Source organism: Eschrichtius robustus, chromosome 16, assembly GCF_028021215.1.
Source record: "Eschrichtius robustus isolate mEscRob2 chromosome 16, mEscRob2.pri, whole genome shotgun sequence".
Lineage (NCBI taxonomy): Eukaryota > Metazoa > Chordata > Mammalia > Artiodactyla > Eschrichtiidae > Eschrichtius > Eschrichtius robustus.
Window position 1 is genome coordinate 86063558 of NC_090839.1, and position 16497 is coordinate 86080054.

The following is a 16497-nucleotide window of genomic DNA, read 5'->3' on the forward strand; positions in this document are numbered from 1 at the left end:
TCCCCATCCACAGGCCCGCCTGCAGCGGTGGGGGAGGGAACGCGAAAGCAAGGAGATGGTTTCCCCCACCTCCGCTCCGCCAGCGCAGATCGAAGCCCCCAACGCTCCCAGCGCCCGCTTTTCTTCCCTTCCCCACTCGTCCTCTTAGATTGTGACGTTTCTGGGTTGAAAGGAGTAAAAATGTTTTAAGAAAAAAAAAAAAAGTTGGCCTCTTTGGGGGTGGGCAGTGGGGGCAGGGGTCTGGAGAGAGGAGAAGGGAGGACCACACCTATACCCATTCGGAATCGCACGGTGGACGCCAGGGCAAGGTCTGCGGGCGGGGGCAGAGCCGTAGGAGCCACGGATGCCTCAGGTTTCAAAGGGGCCGCAATCCAGGGAGGATCACGCAGCGAGAACCCGGGAAAGTCGCTCAATTAGGCTCCCAGCGAGGAGCTGAGCTACCGCGGGAAGTGGGAGCAGGAGAGAGGATGCGGCGGTAGGGGCGGGGCGGAGCCGAGGAGCCGCCCCAGAGGCGGGGCCGGAGGTGGGACCTTGGGTGGGCGGGGCCTCGGGCCTCCCGGGAGGCCGCACTTAAGCACCCCTGGACCCACAGCTCAGGTGAGACGGGACTGCGCTGTCTTTTCCGGGGCGCTAGGCGGTGACAAGAGTGGGACAGGGAATGTGGCACCGGTACGCCCCAGCAGCTCAGAACTTGTCTCCCAACTCGGGTAGGAACTGAGGTCTCCCAGGAAGACCCCGACACCGGGCCCTTGAGCCCTTCCATTCCAGAGCTCCTTGCCCCCTGCCTGAAACTGCAGGTAAAACTTAGCAGTTTGTGCCTGTGTTCTGAGGTCCCCAGACCCCAAAGAGATAGAAATCCGTGTGGTCCAAGTCCTTTGGTAACCAAAGAGGCGCAGGTGCCCAGGGAGGACCATGACTTGTCCAACGTTACCCAGCTCTGCCCATGCCTTGGCCAGGACTCTTTCCACTGATGCCTGGTGGGCCTTGATCCACAGATCCCTGACTCCAGGCAGGATCCCCATCCTGGAGCACTCACCGGTCCTGCCTGACCATGTGCTCCCACCCATGCACCTCCCTCCCCAGCAGCCAGCAGGAGCCTGGACCCCCCTTGCAGCCTGATTCCAATGGGACAGACACCCACATGGCCAGGCCAAACCCCAGGTCACACCACTGTGGCCCCTTCAGCTAGGGATTCCACTGGGAGGGCAGCTAATGTGTTACATACAGGGCTTGGGTATTGGGGAGCCTGCAAGCCAGATGAGGAAGGGGCAGAGGTGTTCATGGTGGGGAGCTTACGAAGGAGTCCCCAAGGACATTGGGAGGGGAGGAAGCAGGAGGGTGGAGGGGGCATCCATATCTCCGCCTTCCCCAGCCATCAGCCCTCCTCCCCCAGCCTTGACGGGAACTAGAGGCCAAAGTCTGCCCCAAGGCCAAAAAATTGATTGTTTTGCAAGAAGAGGGCAGGAGTGGGACTGCGGAGGGATTGGCAGGGGAGGGCACAGCCCCTCATCCTCTAGCCTGGGCTGGGAGCCGTGTCTGGAAGGCTGACCTGAAGCCCGGACTGTGCCCCCACCCTGGGACGGGGGGAGGCAGAGAAGGGCCTGGGCTCAGGCTGCCTGCCAGGGCTGATAAGGGGCCTCTTGGGGCTCCCACAAACGGTTTATCACTGGGGGTGGGGGACAGACTGCAGGGCTCAGGAGGGGGCACGAGCATGGAGCGGCTTTGGGGTCTACTCCAGAGAGCGGTAAGATAGAGTGGGGTTGGGAGACCCTTAGGCCTTCTCTCCAGGTCCTCAGTCCCCTCCCAAACCCCAAGGCTGGCCCCTCCCCTTCCCACCTCCTACTCTCCCCTCCAGCGTGCCTCTTGGGACCCTCTCCCCTGCCTTGTGCTCATGGCACCCCAAAGTCACTGACCCTGTTATTGCCAGATTCCTCCCCATCCTCCAGGCCTCCTTCCCCGATTTCATGTCCACCACGCCCCTACAGCAAAGGTTGTCCCCAGGACCCTCTCAGACCATCTACAAGCGTGTGGAGGGCACCCAGCAGGGGCCCCTGGAGGAGGAAGAGGAAGAAAGGGAGGAGGGGACCGAGCTACCGGCCCACATCTTCCCCATGGAGCTGAGGGGCCCCGAGCCCCTGGGCTCTCGACCAGCTCGGCAAAACCCCAGACTCTGGGCAGCAGCCGGACGAAGAGCCGCCCCCTACCTGGTCCTGACAGCCCTACTGATCTTCACTGGGGGTGAGAGTCATCCCCACCCCCAGTGGAGGGTCTGGGCTGGGGGGGAGATCTGGGGTCCAGGGAGGGGCACAAGGAGAATCTCCATCTTGCCACCCACCAGCCTTCCTCCTGGGCTACGTGGTCTTCCGGGGGTCCTGCCAGGCGTGTGGGGATGACGTGATGGTGGTCAGCGAGGACGTGAACCATGAGCTGGGCCCGGACTCCCACCAGGGCACATTGTACTGGAGCGACCTCCAGGCCATGTTTCTGCGGCACCTGGGGGAGGGGCGTCTGGAAGATACCATCAGGTGAGGATCAGCCGGTCCCATTCCAGGCCCTCAGACTCAGCCTCCCTTCCTCTTCACCCGGGACCCTGAGTCCTTCCACCTGCTGCCCTGGCCTCCCTGTTCAGTGGTCCTGGGAAGGATAGCAGGCATTTGGAGCTGAGGGGAGGGAGGGCAGCAGATGACACATTTGGAAGCTGAGGGAGCTGACTGAATGAGCACAGAGGGGTCCAGCATCCACATATGAAGTGGGACAGACCCAGAAAAGTCTTGAGTGCCACATTGAGGAGCTTGGATTTTGACCCGTGGCAGTGGGGAGCTCTTGGGGGCTCTGAGAAGGGGGGACTTAGGGAATCAGAAAAAGAAGCAAATGCATTTGTGGGCAAAGACCATCCCCCAATCTGTGGGGTCTGCCAGCCCAGCGTGAGCAGGCCAGCGTTTCTTTTGTCCTGCTGAGGTCACCTTTTCCTACTGGGACGGAGCTGCCCGGGTAGGTCCAGAGAAGAGGTCAGGAATCATTTTTTCAGTGGATTTTCCTGGGTTTCCTAAGTAGAAAATTATATAATCTATATTTAGTGAGAGATGCGTAGCTTCTTTTCCAATGCATATATCTTTTATGTCTTTTTCATTTCTTATTGCATTGGAGAGGACGTGAATTTAGGTAATGAGATAGTAAATATCCTTGCCTAGTTCCTAACTTTCATAGGAATGTTTTTCTAATACTTTGTCACTGTCGCTTTTTTTTTTTTTTTTTTTGAACCCGGGCTCTTGGCAGTGACCGCCAGGGAATTCCCCCAGTAAGGTTTTTAAAAGCAAATTAAGGAAGTTTCCTTCTATTCCTAACTTACTGAGACTTTTTTTTTAATGATCAGGAAAGGAGGAACAAGAATCAATTTTTTTTTCAAATATTTTTCCAGAATGTATTGAGATGATCACATGATTTTTCTTCTTTAACGTTTATGTAGTCATTTGTATTAACAGATTTCCTTGTCTTCATGAGATGAACATAAACTTGATCGAAGTGTATTATTATTTGTTGATACACTGCTGGATCCATTTTGCTTGAATCTGTGGCATCAACAACATGCATGTTTTTTTGTTTTGGTTTGGTTTTTTAATTAATTAATTTATTTATTTTTGGCTGCGTTGGGTCTTCGTTGCTGCGCGCGGGCTTTCTCTAGTTGCAGCGAGTGGGGGCTACTCTTCGTTGTGGTGCGCAGGCTTCTCATTGCAGTGGCTTCTCTTGTTGTGGAGCACGGGCTCTAGGCACATGGGCTTCAGTAGTTGTGGCATGTGGGCTCAGTAGCTGTGGCGCGTGGGCTCAGTTGCTCTGCGGCATGTGGGATCCTCCTGGACCAGGGCTTGAACCCATGTCCCTTGCACTGGCAGGTGGATTCCCAACCACTGCGCCACCAGGGAAGTCCCTACATGCATGGTGTTTTTTGTTGTTGTTGTTGTTTTTTCCGTTGAGCAACACTTAGTAGTCTGGGTACAGCCTGAGCAAGTGGATGGTTTGACAGATCTAGGGAGGTGGGGTGTGGCACCGTGGATGCCATCAAAGGGCAGGGAGGCAAGACGGGAGCAGTGAGAGGGAGCGGGCAATGAGGTGATGTATGACTCTAGGTTGGATGGGGAAGGAAGGGAAACCAGGGAGGAGCTGATAGACGTGGAGAAATTGGACAGTGTGGCGTGCTCCATGGGGTTGAAGAACAGGTATAGTGAGCCTAAGGGAGTGAGTTCCAACCTGAAAAGCTCCGGTCAGAGAGTGAGATTCTGGAACTTTTAAGATTTACATGATAAACTGTGTCCTATTTATCTTGGAGTCTCCAGCACCTACCACCATGCCTAGCGCTTAGTAGGTGTTCAGTAAATTGGATCAGTATTCCAGAGGTGGCGTTCTGGGGACAAGATCCAGGATGTGGCCAGGGAAGTAGCTGGCCAGATGCCAAAGTCTTCACTGAAAGTGGATAAGTGACCAATTGGCTAGAAGATAACAGCAGTGAGGAAGGACAGAGGGTGGGACTGCTGGATGGCACGGCCTTTGAAGGAAGAGAGTTTCGTGGTCAGAAATGTGAACAGAGGAGCCAGAAGCACACCTCCTCTCTGGGCCTCGGTGGTATGAGAGCCTGAGCTGCCTTTTTCACATGTCCTGAAGGAGACCTGGCCTCCCAAGGGACAGCCAGGTTTCTGCCGAGGCAAAAGGTAGAAGGGGTATTCGGTGATGATGCTGAGGGGGGAAGTTTGTTTGCCATGGAAAGAGCACAGGTGGAGCTGGTTGAGAGCGAGGCCATGCAGGGGCCATGCTGGCACAGGTGAGATGGAAGATCAGGGAGAGTTCCAGGGACAGCAGGCTGGCTAGTTAGGTGGTGACTATGGAAGAAGACAAGGTGAGGTCTCCAACCAGACAAGTGACCCCAGATTCCACCGGCAACCTTGGTGTAAGGTGTCTCCATCAGGCCCAGCTGGAGGATGAGAGAGATGCAGGGCCCCTCACCTCTGCCCAGATAGCCCTTTGGAAGAAAAGTGTTTTCATGCCTGGGGCAAAGCACAGGCCAGTGTGTGTATGTGTGGAGGGGACAGTAGGTAGATTGGTGACTTTGGCCTGACCTGTGAAGAACCTAAGGGATGGTGGACAGGACCCCTGGCTATCAGAAGCTGAGGTTTAAGCAGAAGGAGGCCCTGGAGACCCTCCAGCGTAACCCTGGTAGTGATGGCAGGAGAGCCTTAAGAGCTCCTCACTGCCTGGGGCTGGGGCCACCCCACACCTCTGGCATCCTTCCCCCACTCCCGCCCTCTCCTCCAGGTACCCAGAAGTCCCTGCCCCTCTCTCCTCCCGCACCCCAATGCCCCCTCTCCCTGCGCAGGCAAACCAGCCTTCGGGAAAGGGTAGCCGGCTCGGCCGGGATGGCAGCCCTGGTTCGGGACCTCCGCGCGGTGCTCTTGCGCCAGAAGCTGGACCACGTGTGGATGGACACGCACTACGTGGGGCTGCAGTTCCCGGACCCGTGAGTGCAGGGGGTGGGGGTGGGGGGCGAGGAGGGGTGGGCGGCCTGTGGGTGGGACGCTCACCACCCCCGCTCCTCAGGGCTCACCCCAACGCCCTCCACTGGGTGGATGCCGCCGGGAAGCACGGGGAGCAGCTGCCACTGGAGGACCCGGACGTTTACTGCCCCTACAGCGCCACGGGCAACGCCACGGTGAGCGCCTCGTGCCGGTCCCCAGGATGGGGCAGCGCGCCCTTTCCCCGCTGGTGGAGCAGGGACGCGCCTCACCGTCCTTCCCATCCTCCCCTCCCCAGGGAGAGCTGGTGTACGCCCACTACGGGCGGCCGGAGGACCTGCAGGACCTGCGGGCCCGGGGCGTGGAGCCGAAGGGGCGCCTCCTGCTGGTGCGCTTGGGGGTGATCAACTTTGCCCAGAAGGTGAGGGTCCCTGGGTGCGGGTTGGGGCGGAGCGGGGAGGGTGCCGGCTGGGGAGTCCGGGGATCGGATGGCGGCAAATAGGCAGCGTCTAGGAGGCGGTCAGAGAGAGAAAGGGAAGAACAAAATGGGTCGTAAGAAACTGTTGGCAGGGAACAAAATCAGGAGGTTGGGGTGGGGAACAGAAACGGGAGGGAATGTGGGGTACAGTGAGGTTTGGGGGCTGCCGAGGCACTGCGGGAGGGCAGAAGGCGAGGTCCAGGAGGTGCCCACAGCCTCTCTGTGGATCCACAGCTGCAGATCGGAGGCCGTGCCATTCCACTTTTACTTGCTCCTTCAGCCTTTATAAATCCGTTTTCTCTGGGAGAAGGGGTCCTTTAGCCACCTCCCTTCCCCAGGTGGCCAGTGCCCAGGACTTTGGGGCCCAAGGAGTGCTCATATACCCGGACCCGGCAGACTTCTCCCAGGGCCCACACAAGCTCAGCCTGTCCAGCCACCGGGCTGTGTATGGACATGTGAGTCTCGGGGAGCCAGTAGTGCCTTCCTGTGGTCCCAGGGCTGCACAGCCTGCCTAGGATGAGGCTGGCGCCCTATTCTGGGGAGCCCGGCTCACAGTTTCAGCGTGGGCAACCCTCTCCCCACAGGTGCACCTGGGAACGGGAGACCCCTACACACCTGGCTTCCCTTCCTTCAATCAAACCCAGTTCCCTCCGGTCCAGTCCTCGGGCCTCCCTATCATCCCAGCCCAGCCCATCAGCGCGGACACTGCCTCCCTCCTACTGAGGTGGGGACCACGTGGGGACCAGGAGGGGAGGAGGCAGGGAGAGGTAGGCTGCAGCTAGCCCATAACGTGCCTTTGGGTGAACTAGAACAAGGTGTTTCTTCTGGGTGGGCACGGCCTCTTGCCATTTGGTGAGTGGAGCTCCAGCTGGATATCACACCCACCTCTGCTGGGCACTCTTGAGCAGGACACAACCTGCACAACTGTCCAAGGCAGCCCTGGCTGCACTGGCCCCTCAGGCAGAGTACAGATGCAGAGAGCTGGAGCCAGAGGGTGGGAGGGAGAGAAAGAGTGAAGCGGGGGCTTTGGGCTCTTCTATAGCCTCGGACTCTCTGCCACTTCTAACCCTTTCTGCTCTACCCCTTCCCCAGGAAGCTTGAAGGCCCTGTGGCCCCCCAGGAATGGCAGGGGCACCTCCCAGTCTCCCCTTATCGCCTGGGCCCTGGGCCAGGCCTGCACCTAGGGGTCAACAACCACAGGGCCTCCACCCCCATCAGCAACATCTTTGGCTGCATCGAGGGCCGCTCAGAGCCAGGTGTGCTTGCTTATCCAGCATCACCCACACCCTGCAGCGGGGGAGCTGGGGTTAGCAGGGGGGGAGGCTGGCAAGTTGGGGATGGGCTGGGGCTGAGGGGGGTGGCAGTGAGGAGATCTCACGGTTGAAGCTGTCCAGAGACAGAATGGGCAGTTCTGCACAGTAGTGAGGTCCCTGGCACCAGAGGTGAGCAAGCGTAAGTTGGGTGATGTTACAGCATGAAAGGGAGGTCAGACTAGATAGATGAGCCTTTCAAGCATAACTTGTTGTGGATAACAGTGGGGAACCAAAGTGGGTTCCTGAGCCAGAGTGTGGTACCTAGAAGCGCTGAAGGAAGAGGCACAGGGAGGGCTGTGATGAGGCTCCGATGAGGATGCTGGTGGTGGGAGTGGGAGTGGGAAGGGTTAGAGAGAGATTTAAAACCTGTCAGGACTTGGTGAACAGAGGGGCACCCCAATCAGGGAGGTAATGGAGCCCAGAATGACCCCAGGCAACGTGATGAAAGAGCAGCCCACCCAGGAAGGGCCAAGGGGAGGAGAGGAACTCTCTTTAGGGGCAGCAGGGATTGCAGGGCAGGGGCTGCAGAGATGCGAGGGTCCTGGAGAAATGGATCCTCCCAGGGTCGAGGGAGAAGCCTCTGGGTTCTGCCCATGTAAGAGGTGGGCCCCAACATCCCCTCCCCCAGATCACTATGTTGTCATTGGGGCCCAGAGGGATGCATGGGGCCCAGGAGCAGCCAAGTCCGCTGTGGGGACCGCCATACTGCTGGAGCTGGTGCGGACCTTTTCCTCCATGGTGAGCAATGGTAAGGTCAGGGCCTGGGCCTGGGCCGGGCAGCTGGGGCTGTGGTCTGAGCTAGGACAGGGCAGAGAGGCAGTTAGGAGCACAGGCAGGAGGGTGGCCACTGAGACCTGGGCTCCAAACCTGGCTCCTCCACGTCCTGGCTGTGTGGCCCTGGGCAAGTCACTTCACCTCCATTTCCTCATTTAAACATGAAAGTACTAATAGTCCATGTCTGAGTGAAGATTAAGCAGGAGATTCGCTATGGAAGCAATCCCCCTCACTGATACAGCTGAGTCAGGGTAGACCCAGGTGAGATGGGCTGGGATGGGGGCTTGATGGGAGGGAAGGAGAGACCCCAGGGGACCAGGACAGAGGAAGACAAAGAGGTGGGTCTTTGCCTGGCCCCCAGCCAAGCCCATCCTCCCTCCTTCCCCCCCCCCCCACTGCCCCCAGGCTTCCGGCCCCGCAGAAGTCTTCTCTTCATCAGCTGGGATGGTGGTGACTTTGGGAGTGTGGGCTCCATGGAGTGGCTGGAGGTAACCTGGGGTCCTGGGCAGGTAGTCAGGCAGTGGGGAGAGGCAGGGGGATTTCATACTCCACACCCCTCACCCACAGGGCTACCTCAGCGTGCTGCACCTCAAAGCCGTAGTCTATGTGAGCCTGGACAACGCAGTGCTGGGTGAGCGGGGGCAGTGCCACCACCTGGGCCCCCTCTGGTGCACCCTGCCCTCCGGGCCAAGCCTTGAGCCCGGCATCCCTCTCCGCAGGGGATGACAAGTTCCACGCCAAAGCCAGCCCCCTTCTGATCAGCCTCATCGAGAACATCCTAAAGCAGGCAAGAGCCCGGCCAGGAGTGGGGGATGAAGGGAAGCTGGTGGCCGCCAGAGCCTGACTGGTGCCCCCCACCCTGCGCCCAGGTGGACTCTCCTAACCGCAGTGGCCAGACCCTCTTCGAGCAGGTGGTGTTCAACAATCACAGCTGGGAAGCTGAGGTGTAAGCTGGGCAGGGAGGGGAGGGAAGAGAGCTGGGGGGGGGATATGTGCGGAGAGCCTGAACCCACACAGCGCTCCCACCTGCCCATCCCCAGGATCCGGCCGCTACCCATGGACAGCAGTGCCTATTCCTTCACGGCCTTCGCGGGGGTCCCTGCCGTTGAGTTCTCCTTCATGGAGGTGAGACTTCCGGGCCCCGCCCCAGAGCAGCAGCCCCTGGGCCTGTTCGCACCGTGCCCGCGCGCCAGCCTCCGCCCTGTCCCGGCAGGATGGCCCGGTGTACCCGTTCCTGCACACGAAGGACGACACCTATGAGAACCTGCACAGGGTACTGCGGGGCCGCCTGCCTGCCGTGGCCCAGGCTGTGGCCCAGCTCGCCGGGCAGCTCCTTATCCGGCTCAGCCACGATCACCTGCTGCCCCTCGACTTCGGCCGCTATGGGGATGTGGTCCTCAGGCACATCGGCAGCCTCAATGAGTTCTCTGGGGACCTCAAGGTCCAAGACGCCAAACCTGCTCCCGGCTTCTGGCGGTGGGGGGTGCTATATCCCATTAAAGTGCTGCCCGGGCCAGGGGATCTGGCCCCTCTCCCCTTGGTCTAGGTCCCCTCTGGCAACCTGGCCCCTTTACTCCTGCCCCAGTCACTAAGCCCCTAGGACCCGGCTGGTACCCGCCCAACCGCACAGGTCTTCTCTCTCCCTTCATTCTGCCCCCAGCGTTCTGTCCCCCTATACCTCCCCACTCCTGCCAGGCCCGGGGTCCCAGCTCCGTCCCCCAGCACCTGGACCCCCACCCTAGGCCAGGGTCATGGCCCCTGCCGCCGGCCCCAGCCCGCGCCTTCGCCCTCAGGCCCGCGGGCTGACCCTCCAGTGGGTGTACTCGGCACGGGGGGACTACATCCGGGCGGCCGAGAAGCTGCGGAAGGAGATCTACAGCTCGGAGGAGAGCGACGAGAGACTGACGCGCATGTACAACGTGCGCATTATGCGGGTGAGGCCCCGCCCAGCCCGGCCGCCGCCGGCGGCGCCGCCCCGCCTTCTTCCGGCGGCGTGGGGCCCCTCCTCTCGGCCCTGCGCCAGTGCGCTGTCCTCCCCTCGTTCCGCTTTCATTTGTCCCTGTCCTCGGGGCGTTCCCAGTCCTGGACTCACAGTGCTTTGCTCACAGACCCGCCAAGCTGGAGGGACCACAGAGGCGGGCCCGCAAAGTGATGAGACAGGGAGGGTCAGCCCCTTAGCCACAGTCGCCCGGCCACCGCATGGCAGAACTGGGACAACCGCGCCCCCTCCGGTTCCCCACCGCCTCCTCTCCCTTCTGGAGAGAAGAAGCATGTCCACGGTGGTCCAAGGTCTAAGAGGCACAGGATTATGGCTTGGGAGGTGCAAATGGTGTAAACAATTCAGAGCGTAGAGAGCTGTCTTACTTCTGGTGAGATGGATGAAACCCAGAAAGGCTGCCTGGAGGAGGTGTCATGTGAAAGTTATACAGGATTATTATTCCCTCCTGCTTAGCTTTGAATACTTTGCAACCTGCACCCCAGCTCCAGTTCCAACCCATCCTCTTCCTTCCATTTCCTTACCCCAAGAACTCAACCCTGCAGCCCTTTGATCTCTGGAAATGGGTGGGTAGGGACTGTAGGCGAGGGGAAAAGTCTATAGGGCAAAATGATAAGCAGGGCCATCCTCAGTGAGTGTGGGGTGAACCGGGACCCCGCAGTGTACACATGCGCGGTTTGGGGATGATATGTCTGGCCCTTGCAAGGTCTTGTTCTTTCTCCCTCCTCCTTTTTCCTGTTGTGTCCCTGCCTGTTTCACTTGGCATCACTCATACCGTCTTTCTGTTCGCAAACCCACCCATCTTGCTCTTTGGTCCTGGCTCCTTTGTCCTGGAATGGGCGATTCATTCTCATTCACAGATCTTGCTTTAACCCCCGCTGTGCCAGACTCTACAGACACAAAAAAGACACCCCCCCTCACCCTACCCCTGAAGTTGCAATGTGCCCCCCAAGGGATAAAGGGCATCTGTGTGTAAGGGACACGATTCAGACTCAGGGCTGGAGAGTAAAAGATGCAGGGCTTCAGAACCTCAAACAGGGCTGGGCCAGACCCAGGGAACTTTGTGGTTCTAAACCAGGGGTTGGTAAACTAGCCAGCAGGCCAAATTTGGCTTGCCACCTGTTTTCATAAATGAAGTTTTATTTTAACACAGCCATGCTTGTTGATTTTCCTATTGTGTGTGGCTGCTTGTGTGCTACAGCAGCAAAGTTGAGTAGTTGCAACAGAAACAGTGTGGCCTGCAAAGCCTAAAATAGTTACGATCTGGCTTTTTCCAAAAAATGTTTGCTGACCCCTGCTTTAGACTATAATGTGGGTCTTGAGGAACAGACAGAACTTGGGCTGGTGCAAAAAGAGCATGTTTCAGGATGGAGACACCAAGAATAAGGGCATGGCAGTGAAACAGGCCTGGCTTTCCTCGGGAGTAGTGTGTAGACCAGCAGAGCCAGAACAGAAGCCCTGTGGAGGAGCGGAGGGGAGTGGGTTAGGGATCAACTATGGGGAGACTTGAATGCCAGTATAAGAAGTTTGGGTTCTGGGACTTCCCTGGTGGTGCAGTGGTTAAGACTCCTCGCTTCCACTGCAGGGGGCACGGGTTCGATCCCTGGTCAGGGAACTAAGATCCCCGCATGCCACACGTCAAGGCAAAAAATAAAGGATGTTTGGGTTTTGGGGGTCTGGGCATCAAGGAAATTTGGAAGGTTTTTGAGCAGGCCAGCGATGTGGGCAAAGTGGAATTTTAGGAAATACTTGGCCAGAGTGTAAATGGCTTGAAGAGGGAACGAAGTTAGTGATAGCTGAGCTCTGGTTGGATGAGGGGATTGAACTGATGTGAGACATTTGGAAGGAAAAATGGACAGACTGGGTGTTGAGGGAAGAGGAGGAGAATAATAATAGCAGCTGCCATTTATTGAGGGCTATCATGTGCTAAGGCTTTACTTCACTTTCTCCCATAGGACTCTGCCAAATCCTGTGAGTTTGCTAGTATTGTACACAGTAACTGAGGCTCAGAGAGGCTAAGCGACTTATTCAAAATCACACAGTAAGTGGTGAAGCTGAAATTAAGGACCAGGCAGTCTGACCCCAAAGAGAAACTGGAAACCAAAGTCTGACCCTGTGTCCCCAACTCTTATTCACCTTTGAGGTTGAGAGCCTGGCACCTGGGTTATGCCATGGTGCTCATGAGGGAAATTGGGTGCGCAGGTCAGGTTTTGGAAGAAGTTGGTGTCCACATGTGTGTGAGGCTGTGGCTGGGTACCCCCTACCCCAGTGGGGAGATCCAGCAGACTGGGGGACAGGATTCCAGGCGATGATTTGTGGAGTAGACTTGGCAATTGTCCCCATGAGGTCCCAGTTGAAGCCAGGGGCGTGGATGAGCTCTCTGAGTGAAAGGTGGAGGACTTAAGAAGACATGAGTGTGTGAGACCACCCCTAGAGATTCTGATTCTGCTGGGGTGGCACCCATGCAATGGTAATTTTAAAATCTTCCTCAAGTGATTCTAATGTGCAGCCAGGGTTGAAAACCATTGGATTGTAGGTAATGAGAAGAGGAGAAAGTAGAGGTCGAACCCTGGGGCTGCCCACAGGTGGGAGCAGAAGGAACCGGAGAGGTGGGAGAACTGGGCTAGGAGCGCAGCCATCTCAGGAGAGACCGACAGCATCTGAGTCAAGAGGGTGAGGACCCAGAGTCAGGCACTTCATTAGGGCTGGCCTGTCCCCTTGTCGTTTGACTCTGGGTTGTGGGCATTCACGCAGGCGAGCAGGAATGACTGGGGTATGGGGAGGTGAGGAACAGCAGGACGATACGCGGTTCTTTGAGGCTTTGGGCGGGGAAGTGAATGCGTGAGGAAGAAAGATGCAGGCTTTGAAGCTCAAGGGGTAGAAAGAAAGGGATCCAACCCAAAACACAGTGGGAGGACGCATCCTACCTGACTACTGATGACGTCACAGAACGACCATTCCTGATTGGGTAGCCGAAGGGAGGTGGGACTTAAACAAGCTGCTCAACAATATTTATTAAGCGCGCATGAGGCCCCAAGGTTGGTCTGGAACTGCTGTCCGGGCTCCAACCTGATCCCCTTCTCGGCGCAGGTGGAGTTCTACTTCCTGTCCCAGTACGTGTCGGCGGCCGACTCACCGTTCCGCCACATCTTCCTGGGTCGCGGAGACCACACGCTGGGTGCCCTGCTGGACCACGTGCGGCTGCTGCGCTCGAGTGGCCCCGGGGCCCTTGGGGAGGAGGCCCAGGTGGCGCGGGGCCTGGGCTTCCAGGAGAGCCGCTTCCGGCGCCAGCTGGCCCTGCTCACCTGGACGCTGCAGGGGGCAGCCAACGCGCTGAGCGGGGACGTCTGGAACATCGATAACAACTTGTGAGGCCCGTGGGCTGGTGGGGGCGGGGCACATGCCCCTGCCCCCTGCCAAGGGCGCCTGCTCTCCTCTCGGGTGATCTCTGGGTGACCGAGATGCCTGTGCACCACCTCCCGTTGCTGACTCATTTTTAGCCCTTACCGTACCTCCAAGGGCCGCAGCAATGACGCCGACGCAGACACCCACACACCCCAGGCCCTGCAACGTAGGAGTAGGTGAGCAGTGCCTTCCGTAACGGGATGGTCATACTGTCAGCTAATCAGGGAGCGGCGTCTGCTCTCTCAATCACAGCCCCTTCCTCTGCAGGAGCAGGGTCCACCCCACTACAGCTAGAGACCACTCTGGAAGGTTTCCTAGGCCCTGGGACCTGCCCAGCCTTCTTGGCGGCAAAGATCCGCTGGGACCACAACTTTATGGCCAACCTGTGTCCTGCAGCGGGAGGGGCTGGGGTTTGAACCTCAATAAACCACCTGTGGCATCCGTTGATTACAGGCACTTTTATGCGTCTTCCTCACCCTCACCTCACCCAGTCATCCCTCCCTTGAGAGCTAGGGAAGGGTTGGGCAGAAGGGGCCAGAGAGGATGCAAGTGGGAATGCTGTCTCCATGGGGAAAAGAGCTGTCCCTTTTACCTAAGGAACTAAGGAAACTGCCTGAGGAAATAAGGAGGGCCCTTCTCCAAAGACCACCACGGGTGGGGGGCTGGCTCTGCACCTTCTCCTGGGACCAGGGACGGCTACATAATTTGCAAGGCCTGGTACGAAATGAAAATGTGAGGCCTCTTGTCCAAAAAGCAAGATTTCCCTGGTGGTCCAGTGCTTAAGACTTTGCGCTCCCAGTTCAGGGGGCGTGGGTTCAATAAGATCCCGCATGTTATAAGGCGCAGACAAAAAAAAAAATTTTTTTTTTTTAAAGCAAGAACAAAGCTTTTTTCTTTCTTCCACAGTCTCTCAACCTTTCATGGTGGTTTTTAAGTTGTTATTTAATGTCCAGATCCCTGAGACAAGGAAATACTCTGGGGCAGATCCCCATAGGCACGCAGGGTTCTGCCCCATGACTTGCTACAGATAGCACATGTGCCCAACCCTGACCCAGACCCAGACCCGGACCCTCCGTGTGCCTGCGCCCAGGTCCCTACTGGGGAAGGAGGGTGGCAGCTGTGGTTGGGTGGGGGCAGGGAGCCAACAGGTGAGAACCCATCGAGGGGAGGCAGGACCCCCAGCACATGCTCCACTGTCTCATCGGGCTGCACTTCCAAAACATAAGTTCAGAGGTGAAATCATTAAGAATTTCAAGATAGAGACTGCAGAGCACTAACCCCCAAGCACAGGGCCCCATTTGGAGCACAGAGCCCTGTGAGACTGCAGTGATTACACAGCCATTATATTAGCCCAGCCTGGGACCTCTCTCCCCTCCTGGGTCCCCTTTGGCCAATTGTTGTCCACTGAGGTGGAAGCTGCAGGAGAGCAGGGAATTACAGGTGCTGCTGGCACCACTTTACCTTTAATCATGGTCTCAGGAGGCTATGGCCCTTGTTCTTCCCGTCAGCTGCGTAAATCCTAGGGTCTGCCTCTCAGGCTCCTGGTCCTCTCTTGCTCCCAGTATGGCGTGAGAGGTCCTAGCCTGCTCCTCAGATGCTGGGAAGTGAAGGCTTCTTAGTTTATGGCTTGGGATGCTCCTGGGTTCCAAGATGAAACTGCTTCCTCCTTACCTCACTGAGTCTGACTTGGTGGGTTCTCAGGAGCCTGGACTTGGGGTCAGAAGCCTCCTCAACGCCTTACTTCCCTGACATACTGTCCAGAACAAATTTCCCAAAGTCGTTTCTCAGCCCTTCTCCACCTTGTCCATTTGCTCCCTGTAGTAGACAGAATAAAGTTCTGGACAAAGATGTCCACATCCTAATCCCCAGAATCTGTGAATGAACGTTACCTTACACGACAAAAAGGGCTTTGCAGATGTGATTAAGTCAGGGATCTTGAGATGGGGAGTGTTTGGGGCTGAATTGTTTCCCCCCAAATTCATATGTTGAAACCCTAACCTCTAGTACCTCAGAATGTGTTTGTGTTTGGAGATAGGGCCTTTAAAAAGGTGATTAAAGGACTTCCCTGGTGGCTCAGCGGCTGCCGATGCAGGGGACACGTGTTCGAGCCCTGGTCCAGGAAGATCCCACATGCTGCGGAGCAACTAAGCCCATGCGCCACAACTACTGAGCCCACGCACCACAACTACTGAAGCCCATGTGCTCTAGGGCCTGCGTGCCACAACTACTGAGCCCGCATGCTGCAACTACTGAAGCCTGCACGCCTAGAGCCTGTGCTCCGCAGCAAGAGAAGCCACCGCAATGAGAAGACCGCGCACCGCAACGAAGAGTAGCCCCCGCTCGCCGCAACTAGAGAAAGCCCGCACGCAGCAACAAAGACCCAACGCAGCCAAAATTAAAAATAAAAAAAAAAAAAGAAGTGATTAAGTTAAAATGAGGCCATCAGAATGGGCCTAATCCAATCTGACTGACGTCCTTATAAGAAGAGGAAATTGGATGCACAGAGAGACACCAGGGATGTGCGTGCACAGGGGAAAGACCATGTGAGGACACAGTGAGAAGGGTGCCACCTGCAAGCCAAGGAGAGAGGCTTCAGGAAAAACCAAACCTGTCGGCGGCTTGTCTTGGACACCAGCCTCCAGAACTGTGATAAAATTAATTTGTTTTTTAAGCCACCAAGTCTGTGGCAGCCTTAGCAAAGTGACACAGGGTGATTATGCTGGGGGTGGGGGTGGGAGACGTAACCACCAGGGTCCTTATTTTTATTATTTATTTATTTATTTTTGGCTGCGTTGAGTCTTCGTTGCTGTGTGCAGGCTTTCTCTACTTGCGGCGAGCGGGGGCTACTCTTCGTTGCAGTGCGCGGGCTTCTCATTGCGGTTGGTTCTCTTTGTTGTGGAGCACAGGCTCTAGGCGCATGGGCTTCAGTAGTTGTGGCGCGTGGGCTCAGTAGTTGTGGCTCACGGGCTCTAGAGCGCAGGCTCAGTAGTTGTGGCGCACGGGCTTACTTGCTCCGCGGCATGTGAGATC

At 57.3% G+C, this 16497-nt stretch overlaps 1 protein-coding gene across 1 annotated transcript; it reads left to right on the plus strand.

Moving 5' to 3' along the window:
• Positions 1-1711: 1711 nt before the first annotated feature.
• On the plus strand, positions 1712-13903 carry TFR2 (transferrin receptor 2). The gene is made up of 18 exons (XM_068566075.1): positions 1712-1744; positions 1986-2238; positions 2339-2525; positions 5366-5506; positions 5587-5698; positions 5800-5922; positions 6318-6434; positions 6564-6703; positions 7072-7235; positions 7921-8040; positions 8472-8554; positions 8634-8697; positions 8786-8853; positions 8936-9012; positions 9107-9191; positions 9280-9507; positions 9860-10000; positions 13153-13903. The coding sequence occupies exons 1-18, from the start codon at positions 1712-1714 to the stop codon at positions 13432-13434; spliced, it is 2418 nt and encodes an 805-aa protein (XP_068422176.1). The 3' UTR covers positions 13435-13903.
• The last annotated feature ends 2594 nt before the right edge of the window (positions 13904-16497 follow it).